The sequence below is a fragment of the Chelonoidis abingdonii genome, chromosome 8 (assembly GCF_003597395.2).
Source record: "Chelonoidis abingdonii isolate Lonesome George chromosome 8, CheloAbing_2.0, whole genome shotgun sequence".
Taxonomy (NCBI): domain Eukaryota; kingdom Metazoa; phylum Chordata; order Testudines; family Testudinidae; genus Chelonoidis; species Chelonoidis abingdonii.
The window spans coordinates 49,019,237-49,030,920 of record NC_133776.1 but is presented as its reverse complement, the minus strand read 5'-3'; the positions used below and the strand labels follow the sequence as shown (position 1 = coordinate 49,030,920).

Sequence of the window (11,684 nt, the reverse complement as noted above, 5' to 3'; positions counted from 1 at the left end):
AGGACTTTTGCTCGCCAGAGGCCTAAACAGGAAGACTCCATATTCTTATTGCCTTCCACTTTTTTTAAGTTACTTAGGGTTATGCTTAGTGACACCTACAGGGGGAGGCTGCTGGTCCCACCTTGTTCTAATCGCCACAAGGAGGGGTTGCTTTTCCAGAGACTCCTGCAAGCAGTGGACAAAGCAGGCAGCTGCCAAACAACATTAGAAGGGAGCATTGCACAACTTTAAACGAGCCTGTTCCCCAATAGATCAGCCACATAACAATGTTAACCAGGACAACGTTAAGTGAGGAGTTACTGTACCTCATTCATTGGTGTACATGGGATCCTAAATATAGTCCATCTTATAGCTCCTCTTCTTGCAGCACAGCCAACCAGTAATCGTCAGTCTCCAACATGTCTTTCACCTTAGTTTACTTACTTACCCAATGGTCAGTGGCAAATATTTTCATGAATCACTGTTCAGATTTTAACTTCTGCATCATCTGCTTGGTATGTGGCTGCTTCTGCTCCATGCATCCTGCCTGACAGGATCATGGTTTCTAATACCGTCTCTCCTCAGCAGAAAAGGCACTTCCTCTTTAGATACTGAGCTTTTCACAGACCTTTATATTCACTCATGATGCTTCTCTTTATTTCATTTTCCTATCTTATAACAGCATGTGGCAGTGAGCCCAGGGAAAAAGACACCTAAACCTTTCCTATCCATTGTGATTTTGGCCATACCTGTAATTAAAATGAGTTGGCCTTCTCCATATTTGTTCTTCATCTGTATTTCTTATTTTACGTGTTTACTGCTTCTAGAACTTTCAGGTGTTTTTGGCAAGGTGACAATGTCATCAGAAGTTCTTCTGGATCCCTTATTACTTTCAGGGCAATAGATTAGTCAAGCGAGTTTCCCGTTGAAGGTGTCTGGCAATACGTTACAGATAAGATGAAGCATTTCATTTAGTATTCCCTTGTCTATCTCTCTACTGCCAACCTGATCTGTTCACCCACTTTGTCAAGCTGAAGTACCTCTCGATTAGTTAGGTACATGTGATTTAACATACTTCCTTCTACTCTCATTTAAGGTCTTCCTCCAGCTCCTATTAAAGCCAATAAAAATTGACTTCAGTAGGAGTCTCATATGGGTTAAAGGTTGCCTAACTCTTTTAGGCTCCTTTGAAAATCCCAGCAAACTAAAGTCATACGATGGTTCATTGATCTATGAGTGAAAAGTTACATCTAAATCAATGCAGGAAGTCCAGAAATTTTGTACTCGCTTCATTAGTTGATGGTTAAAGATTTTTTTCTGCTTTTAACACTCGATTGACTGCTCTATAATTAGTGAACTGCAACCTATTGCCTTCTTCTGAATGTACACCATTGTTATAGTGGTCAATCTTAACAATATTGTACCTTTGCTTTCTTTTGACCCCTTTGTGAATAATTTCCCTCCCGGGTCTAATACAGAATCCAAGGTAGTGCCACTCCTTGCTTCATTGTTCTTTGCCACTTTTGCGTTCACATTTTACTTTATATTTTAACAGTACAATAACCGAGCCTGAGTCTCAGTTCTTTTACACAGATGTAACTCCAGTGATTTGTGTGACATTACTCCTGTTCCAAAGTACAGTAAAAGAGTTCAGAATCAGGGCCAAAATTTATAAGCATCAAGCTCACAAAAGTCGTGAAATACCAAACATTCAGGTTTAATACTCATCTTTAATCTTGTTCACATGTAGCTGTGCCTTGAATGTGTAGTATCACTTTCTTTTAAAGCTTGTTCTCCTTTTTATTTCTTTACGATACTGTATTTAAAAAGGGCATGAAAGTTTGTTGTTTTTCCCCCAAAAAAGTCATCTCTTCCCCATTGCCTCTTTAATTTTAACTTTAAAAATATGAGGAATATCGAGTCTGGTTTCCCTTCGCTTTGGTGAAGGACTTATTAGCAATTTCAGAGAATGTGTGTTTTGATCTTTCTCAGCCCTTTTAATTAAAGTGTTTATGGTGTTGATTCTTTAGCAAAGCCAGCACTCCATTCAGGGTAGACAACACCTGAACATCTATTATTAAAAAGAGGGACCTGGGGAGATATCCGTCCCTCCCCCCTACACACACGCACACACTTTTACCCTTTACAGCTCACCCTGAAGTCCAATATCATTTTTTCTTGCCCTTTTTTTGGTGTAGTTTTGCACAACTTTATAAATCTGGAGACCTGTGAGATGCTGGTTCAGTGGCCCCAATTCCCACTGACTTAAAATTGCAGGTGCTCAGTATCAGTTCCTCTTCATTATTTCTAATACTTCTGTTTCTTGTCTTGGCCCTTAACTTTCGCTCTTCTTGTGCAGCTTCATATACAGCATTTTTTAAAATAGGCACTTTTTGGCAATCATAGTCTCTTGGCGCTGACCTTGCTTTCTTTTGTTCTGGCATCTCCCAAAGCTCTGCAGCCAGTACTGGACCTCCCATTAGATTTGTTTTCCCTACAAGACTGACATCTCTCCTTTGGTTATCGCCTTCTGCTTGGATTTCTGTCTTGGTCTGGTGATTATTGTGCTCTGTTCTTACAATCTTATCATTTTCCACAATTACACTCCTTAGCCACATCCACCCTAGTGATATCACACTGATTAATTCTGAACACCTGTGTAGTATTTGGGATTTAGCCCTAATCATTTTCATCCTCTATATCATAAAATTAGTAGTATTTTCTAGGGAACTACTACAGTACATTTAAATAAGTCCTGTTGAATGTGTTCTTGCTCTTGTTTTTTCACGGTAGGTATTTATCCGAAATAGCAGAGGTTATGGTTTCTGTGGAGGGAGTTTAATCAGCAGCCGCTGGGTGGTCACTGCTGCCCACTGCCTTGAGATTGTTAAGCCACATCATGTTACTGTAGGTGAGTGAACTCGCAACTGGAAAAGTCTCTACACTCCCAGAGACACTATGGAAGTATGAGTCTGCTCTGAAAAGTGACTAGAAAGGCATCGAGGGTGTTACAGTTCCTTGACTCTCACTGCTCAGTTTATAAATAGAAAGAATTTTTTTCTAACCCCCAGCCCTGCAAATGCAGGCTCTGCTGTGACCAAGGTAATGGAACCGGCTAGCAGGAATTGAGTTACTTTCAGCTTCAGGTTTCCGCAGATAGCTTACAGGGCAAACCTGTGGTTAACAGTCACTGATAACAAACCTCAGCCCAAGTTTGGCTGTTTGCAGGGTTTCCTGCAGAGCCGTCTAGTGTGTGCACCTAGGATGACCAGATGTCCCGATTTTATAGGGACAGTCCCGATTTTTGGGTCTTTTTATTATATTGCCTATTACCCCCCACCTCGTCCCGATTTTTTCCACTTGCTGTCTGGTCGTCCTATGTGCACCTAGTTCCCTCTGAGCAGAATTTGCTAGTTTCTCTTGTGGTCTATCATGGTGAAAGTAACAAATCACATCTGCCTCACTGAATCAGCAGAAGTTACTTAGCAACTGTATGCAGGATTCTAATTTCCTTTAGCAAGAATGGGGGAACTGGATGATGAGGAAGAAAATAGTCTGTAACTGAGGCACTGGACTCAGACAGGTGACACTTGGGTTTAATTCCCAACTTTGCCAAAGACTTCTTGGGCAAGTCACTTAATCCAGTGGTTCTCAAACTGTGGGTCGTGACCCTGTTTTAATGGGGTTGCCAGGGCTGGTTTAGACTTGCTGGGGCCTGGGGCTGAAGCCCTAGGTGGTGGGGCTCAGGTTACTGGAGCCCTTGGGCTTTGGCTTTATACCCCTCCCTCCCCCCACCCAGGGTAGAGCAGACTAGGGCAGGATCAGGCTTCAGTCCTCCTTCCTGGGGTTGTGTAGTAATTTTTGTTGCTAAAAGGTGGTCACGGTGCAGTGAAGTTTGAGAACCCCTGACTTAATCTATGCTGTGCCTCAATTCTTCCTATATAAAATGAGGATAGTACTTCCCTCCCTTACAACGTGTTATATGGATAAATCCACTATTGGTTGTATTAGGAGTCATGAAGATTCCTAATTAGAAGAGCCCTGTATCCCTATGAAGAGTCAAGCCACCGTACTATGGCTAGTAAGTTTTTCTTCCCTCTTGAATTGGAGTAATGTTTTCTTGGAGAGGAAACTGGTTGCTCTGAATATCTGCAGCACTGGAAACTTTAATCAGTATCCTCTTCTCTTAATCTGTCTATACACATGTAGATGTAAAATAAGATGTGAAATTTCAAAGGACACTGACTTTCATTATCTACTTTGAGCAGGCTTGTATCTCCATGCAAATTAACAAACAGTCCAGTGTTCATTCTAATAAACCACCTAGTTCTAGTTTCAACCAGCTTTGAGCCTGTAGTTAAACTGTGGCGAGTGTTTTAAAATGCATCTAAATTCTTCATGAGCATGGTAGTGAGGACCCAATAAACTCTCACACTAAACAATTTCAGATAGTTCCCCCCTTCCCACCCTCTGCTGTGCAGAGCTGTTGTCATGCCAAATTATAAAGTGGTAACAATGCTGGTTTTAGACTGTAACCTCCATATTTAGGTTCATGGGTGTTGTAACCTATTTTGATTTAATTTGGGAGGTTAAAGCATTAATCTACTACCATAGCTGCTTCCCCCATGAAACTCTTATAGAAGGGATTTAGAATTCTTTAACATCTTTGTTTTCAATTGCAGGAGACTTTGACAAACACCAGAGGGACGTGAAAGAACAGAAGATTGAAGTGCAACAGAGCTGGATACATCCACACTACGACTCAGATAACTATAATGGTGACATTGCTTTGCTCTACTTGAGCAGCGATGTTGTATTTAATGAGTATGCAGTCCCTATTTGCCTTCCAAATCCTAACCTGGCAACCTTGCTGACTGCAGAAGGGGCTAGGGGGATGGTGAGTGGATGGGGTTCCACACATCACAGGGGTCCTGGAATACGCTTCCTCATGAAAGTCAAGCTGCCCATAGTAAGCATGGAAACCTGTAGGCGGTCAACAGCAATGCTCATTACTGATAACATGTTCTGTGCAGGCTATGCTGCCAAAGCCCACGATGCTTGTAAAGGAGACAGTGGAGGCCCCTTTGCTGTCTCTTACCACGACACTTGGTACCTTCTAGGGGTAGTTAGCTGGGGTGAGGGCTGTGCCGAAGAAGGGAAATATGGTGCATATACACGGGTAGCCAACTATGTACCATGGATAAAGGAGGTTGTTGAAAACCTAGCTGATGCAGGAGGATTTTTACCTTCATTAGAATGAGGATCATTTCTAAAACATCAGAAATGCTACCAGTAATAAAACTGGAAATTTTAACTTAAAAAAGTAGCTTATTCAATATGAAGCTAAATATAGTCTATTCAGTATTCCTTGTTCTGCTAATAAATGTAATACAGTATTTGCTGCTCCTGAGACTTTTGTAATACAAACCACTGCACTAGAAATGTTGAAAGTGGTGGGTTTAACAGCTTTAGGGATTTTTTGTCTTTATGTTGCCCTGGAAGGAAATAACTTTGTTCTCCAGCTATTCCATTCAATGTGAAAGTACATTAACTGTTAAAAGAATCAGGACAGTTCACTATGCAGACAGTGATATACCTGAGTTAATCTCTTTATAGTATGATGGTTATCTGCAATGTGGAGGCTTCAGAATTCATCAAGTTGTCTAATGATAAGACTGAGTTGGAGTTTGAGTGAAGGAAACTGGTTAATATCATTTGTTAGCTTTATGGTAATCAGGAAAATAAGGTGAAAAACTTTAAGTATCCATTTTATTCTAAAGAAAGTTGAAACTTTATGTAGCAGCAGCAGCAGCATTCGAAGGCATGGACATTTAACCCAGTAAGAAGGGAGAGAAACAAACACAATATAGTAACTAGTGGGGAACTACTAGAATTCCCAGTAGCAGCAATTATTCAAACTAACAACATGCAGTAAAGCAGGTTTAATCATCTTACTGCTTATGTGATGTCCTTTGATTTTTCTTGCAAGACATTTAGTGCATTTAAGCACATTAGACTCTAAACTACTATCCAGCAACTGGGGCAGTAGTTACCTACCATGGGTCAGAAACAGAACATATCATCTAGCCAGTTTTTCCTGTTGATATTTCTCTTTTACACATTCTAGCAAACAAGAGGTAAGGGTATGGCTACACTACGAAATTAGGTTGATTTTATACAAGTTGATTTTTAGAGACCGATTTTATACAGTTGATTGTGTATGTTGACATTAAGCGCATTAAGTCGGCGGCGTGCGTCCTCACTACCGTGGCTAGCATCGACTTACAGAGCAGTGCACTGTAGGTAGCTATACCACAGTTCCCTCAGTCTCTGCTGTCCATTGGAATTCTGGGTTAAGCACCCAACACCTGATGGGGCAAAAACATTGCTGCGGGTGGTTTTGGGTACATGTCGTCAGTCAACCCTCCCTCTGTGAAAGCAGCGGCAGACACTTGTTTTGCACCTTTTTTCCCCTGGATTACCCATGCAGCTGCCATACCATGGCAAGCATGGAGCCCACTCAGCTCACCATCACCGTACATGTCCTGGGTGCTGCTAGCAGATGTGGTACAGCAGCAGTTCCTTGCCTTCGTGGCAGATGGTGCAGTAGGACTGATAGCCATTGTATGGCTCATGGGTACTCCTGGCAGACCTTGGTGAGGGCGATCGGGGTGCCTGGACAGATATGGCTGTCCTCCTCCTAGAGCACCAAATGGGAGCCAGAGATTCCAGGTCATTCAAGTTAAGTTTCATCTAATAGACAGTCAGTCCTGCCTGGAATATCATGCAAGCTGGAGGCTTCTGCCTCAGGCAGCACTGTGCTATCGCACCTACCCCTTGCTCCCATGGCCCATGAAGCCTGGACAGTAGTAAGGAGCAGTTAAACTACAGGCTGAGCACGTGCAGAATGCTGATAGAGTGTGCCTTTGGACGTTTAAAATCTCTGTTTGCTGACTAGGTCAGACCTCAGTGCAATCAACATTCCTGTTGCTGCTTGCTGTGTGCACCATAATAGCTGTGAGACTAAAGGGGAGACATTTATGGCAGGGTGGGAGGTTGAGGCAAAGCACCTGGTGTCCGCTTTTGAGCAGGGAGACTAAAAGAGCACAGCAAGGCATGCTGCACATCAGAGAGGCTTTGAAAACCAGTTTCATGAGACTGCCCAGGCTATGGTGTGACAGTTGTGTGTGTTTCTCTTTGATACAAACCCACCCCCTTTGTTGATTTTTAATTCCCTGTAAGCCAACCACTCTCCCCACTTCAAAATAAAGTAACTATTGTTTTGAAACCATGCATTTTCTTTATTAAAAAAAAAATATGAGATAACGGACAAGGTAGCCCAGGTGGGGAAGGAAGGATGGACAAGGCCACATTGCTTATTGTAGCCACACTAACTGCTTGAATGGCAGCCTTCTGTTGCTTGGGCCATCCTCTGGAATGGAGTGGCTGGTGCCCAGAGCCTCCCCTCACTCCCACATTCTTGGGCATCTGGGTGAGGAGGCTATAGAACATGGGGAGGAGGGGAGGCAGTTATACAGTGGATGTAGCAGGGATCTGTGCTCTTGTTGGATTTCCTGCAGCACCAACAGACGCGTCATCATATCCATTTGCTCTCCCATTAGCCTCAGCATCGTGTCCTGCCTCCGCTCTTTGCACTCACTCAATTCTTTCCTGGCCTCTGCCACTGAATGCCTCCATGCATTAAGCGGTGCCCTATCAGTGCAGGTGGACTGCATGAGCTTGGAAAACATGTCATCAATCTGTGATAACCACAGGGACTGAGATGATGCAGGGGAGCATAGAAACATTCTTCACTCTACGATTCTGGGGGAACTGCATGGTCACCTGTGTTGCTAAGTGCTGCTGAGTTCGTCAGGCTGACCAAACAGGAAATGAAATTCAAAAGTTCCTAGGGCTTTTCCTGTCTACCTGGTTACTGCATTGGAGTTCAAAGTGCTGTCCAGAGTGGTAACAATGGAGCACTCTGGGATAGCTCCCGCAGGCCAATTTGCATCTACACTATCCCAAATTTGACCCAGCAAGGTCGATTTTAAGGTTATGGCTCTTGCTGGGGAGGCATATGGAAGTAAGTTGATTTTAAGGGTTTTTCTTTTAAGTCAACGGAATGGGGTTGGTTGCATGGACACATTCATATTAAAATCCACCTAATGTGTCTAAATTCCACCTAACCTCATAGTGTAGAGCAGAGCTAAGAAAGGGAAAAACGTACCATTAGCCCCATAATTGGCATTCAAGCCCTAGCCAATTTTATGATTCTACAGGGTCTAACATTCAAGTTAGATGCTTATTTGCAGCAGAGGATGGAAGATTAGAGCTTTTCTGAGTGAGTCTCAGACTGGTGGGAGCAGCCGCTGGGATAAAAAAATTAGACAAGAGCTCTTTTATTGTGAAAACTTACATGTCACATACAATTGATTTTTGCTGTCAGACATGAAATAGCGGTAAACAAACTTGGAAAACCCAGTAGTACTATGAGAAACAACTTTTCTGACAGTCTAAGGCCAGGTTACACTGCGACTTTAAATCAGTTTAATGGCCGATATACCGATTTAACGCTGTATCCGTTCACACGACGTTGGTCATATATCGAGTTAAACGGCTCCTTAAAGCGATTCGGAACTCCTCCCAACGAGAGGAGTAGCGCTAAATTCGACTAGTGATAACTCGGATAGGGTTCGTGTGGACGGAAATCGACGTTATTGGCCTCCAGCGGCATCCCAGAGTGCAGCACTGACCGCTCTGGACAGCAATCTGAACTCGGATGCAGCAGGCAGGTAAACAGGAAAGCCCCGCGACACTTTTGAAATTACATTTCCTGCTTGCCCAGCATGGAGATCTGATCAGCAGCCGGCTGGCGATGCAGTCTGAAATCAAAAGAGCTCCAGCAAGACCGTACGGGAGATACTAGGTCTGATCGCTGTAATGGGGAGAAAAATCTGTTGTATCCAGCTCCGTTACAGAACACGAAATGCCCAAAGCGTTTGAATTAAAAACTCCAGGATACACAGCGCTGCGTGACAGCGTAACGGGAAGCCAGAGACTCAAAATGGATGCTCATGAAGGGAGGGAGGGGGGTCCTGAGGGACTCCAGCTATCCACAGTCAACAGCAGTCTCTGAAAATTATTGCATTCTTGGCTGAGCTTCCAATGTCTGTAGGTTCAAACACAGTGTCTGGCGTGGTTCAGGAACAGCTCCTCAGTTTATTCCCCTCCCACCACCACGTGAAAAAAAAAAGGGAAAGTTGCTGTGCTATGGCGTTGCCAATGCACTCCGCGAAAAAGGCGCCAAAGGTTGTCTGCTGCCTCACAAAGGGAGGGGTGAGGCTGTACCCAGCACCACCCGGGGAAATGTTTTCTGCCCATCAGCACTGGTGCTCTCAACACGAAGTGGGAACTATGGGATAGGCTGAGGAACAGCTACCACCAGTTGCACCGCTCCTGCCAATCAATGGTAGCTTTGGACCATGGACGTAAACAATCGATTTCAGGATCCCACTGTGGACGTGCTAAACCGATTTTATTAGATCTGTTTTGTAATATCGGTTTAAGCTAATTCGAAATAATCGTGCAGTGTAGACGTACCCTAAAAGACAAAGGGGGCAGGACCAAGCCTCTAGTCAGCCATCCCTCTGCAAGAGTTTGGCTTTCAGGGTTTCCTTTAAGAATGTCACATAGTCTTCCACATAAATATACAGGTGGACCAAAACATTAATTTAGAGTAAGATTGCAGAATTAACTCTCTTTTCTCACCAAGCAGGACTGTTACCTCAGTATGTTAAAGATGATCACAGAGCTAGCCTCAGGTTCAAATATCATCAGACAGCACCCTTGTATTTGGAGGTGATAAAAAAATTAAAGGGGGAAGGAATTCTTTTCTAAGGTCGCATGAGACCAAACATTCTAATTTACTATTTAAGTTTTCAGAGTTCAAAAATAATAGGCATTCAAATTAATAGAAATCTGTGTCCCTTCACCCTCACTCCTCAAACCATTTAACCCCTAACTGTCCCTGCTCTGGGAGAGAATTAAATGCAACTTTAACGATTATTTGATTCCCATCAACTTGAAAGGAAAAGTCTGCTCATTTCCTATTGCAAGAAAGGCCATCAACTCTTTGATAAGTGGAAGAAAGTACAATGTAGAGCTACAGCACAATCTGCAATTTTAAATTTCAACCCTTCCCCATGTGGGGAGTGGCAGACTGCTTCATTCAACCATGAAGCAAATAGCACTAAAATACTCAGACATCAATGACCAGGGGAAAAGCTTAGTTGAAAAAGGAAGCTCTAAGGGCCAAATTTAGCCCTGATATTTTATAGAACTTCATGGGTTTCCATAGAGTTGCATCTACTTATGTAGCAGAAATGGATTTGGCTGCACCTTTTTTCAAGAAATTCTTAATAAACTAAATCAATTCTCAGCATACTATCAGGATGTAGTTGAACAGACACTGTACCTTAACAGAAAGCCATGCAATTCAATGCAACAGTCGACAACTCAATTTCAAATAATAGGCTCTAGATCAGAGTTCATGGGTTTGGTTTTCTGCATCATTGTCAGTTACCTGCTACTTCTCACATCAGGCCTTTATTTTTTCATGACCATGGTCCAAGCTGTTTCAGAGGGAACAAACTGGAAGAGGAAGCATCCAATTGCCTGGCGTTCTAATTTTTTCCAGCAGAAGCCATAGCATGCTAAGTGCTTTCCACATCAGTGGTTTGAGCACTGGCCTGCTAAACCCGGAGTTGTGAGTTCAATCCTTGAGGGGGCAATCTGGGGGTTAGACTAGATAACCTCCTGAGGGCCCTTCTAACCCTGATATTCTGTGAAGGCAACAGAACTCTTGCCTCAAGGAATTCACTGTGTATCCACTCTGATTGTAAAGTGTTATGTGCTTACTTAGAAAGATCATTGTTTTTTCACTGAACACCAGACCTCTTGAATGGACCAGCATCCTCTCTCAGCCCCAGTTTTACAGACACCAAGAACAGTTTCAGAGATAGAGGTACACAATTCCACTCTAGTCGTTTTTGCAGCAAAGAAGAAATAGCAGCATGATCATCTAGGGGTTTTATGGGCCATTTAGTAAAGAAAATATCCAGCACTCTAAGTCAGGCTGCTTGAGCACCCCTGATATCCTAAAGAGTCACCCTTATTGCTCAGTTTTTAAGATAGTGAAAGTAATTGAACTAAGGACAATTTTCTTTAGTTAAGATGACATCATACTTCACAGTACTGCTCACCAACTGCAGTTATTTGTTCCGTATCATTCACCCTTAAAGATTTTGCCTTGATCTTTTATCAGTGATGACTAAATGCTGTGCAATCTTAGGTCAACCAATCATTTTAGTCACTGGAACTTTCAGCTCTACAAAGCTTCAAATTTTTAGACATGCACACAAGTCTTATCTTCTTGGGGTCTACACCATGAGATGAAAAATTACTAGTGGGAGACAGTCACTGTTTTTGGAGAGCTGCAGGTGTCAGCTTTGATGTCAAAAGGCAGAGTAGGTAATTAAAATAAAATCACTGGCCCCGAAATAAAGGAAAAAACTGAAGAGCGAGATGGTATGAACAGAATTCACAATTACTAAGTAAATGCTTGTTTCTAAACACTAGGTATTTACTGCCTTGTCCTGGCTGTTCCCCCACCCCACCCCTTTGACCAATCAACAGACACCCCC

The 11,684-nt window shown here is 42.9% G+C and overlaps 2 protein-coding genes across 4 annotated transcripts in view; one reads left to right on the top strand and one right to left on the bottom strand.

Annotated features, from left to right (window-relative positions):
* Positions 1-5,239, top strand: part of PROC (protein C, inactivator of coagulation factors Va and VIIIa) — a 35,951-nt gene extending 30,712 nt beyond the window's left edge. Inside the window, exons 11-12 of the mRNA XM_075068984.1 lie at positions 2,773-2,890; positions 4,662-5,239. Coding sequence (XP_074925085.1) covers positions 2,773-2,890; positions 4,662-5,239 — 696 coding nt within the window. The remainder of the gene's footprint in view (positions 1-2,772; positions 2,891-4,661) is intronic.
* Positions 1-11,684, bottom strand: part of LIMS2 (LIM zinc finger domain containing 2) — a 317,098-nt gene that overhangs the window by 114,527 nt on the left and 190,887 nt on the right. The gene's annotated exons all lie outside the window — the stretch shown is intronic.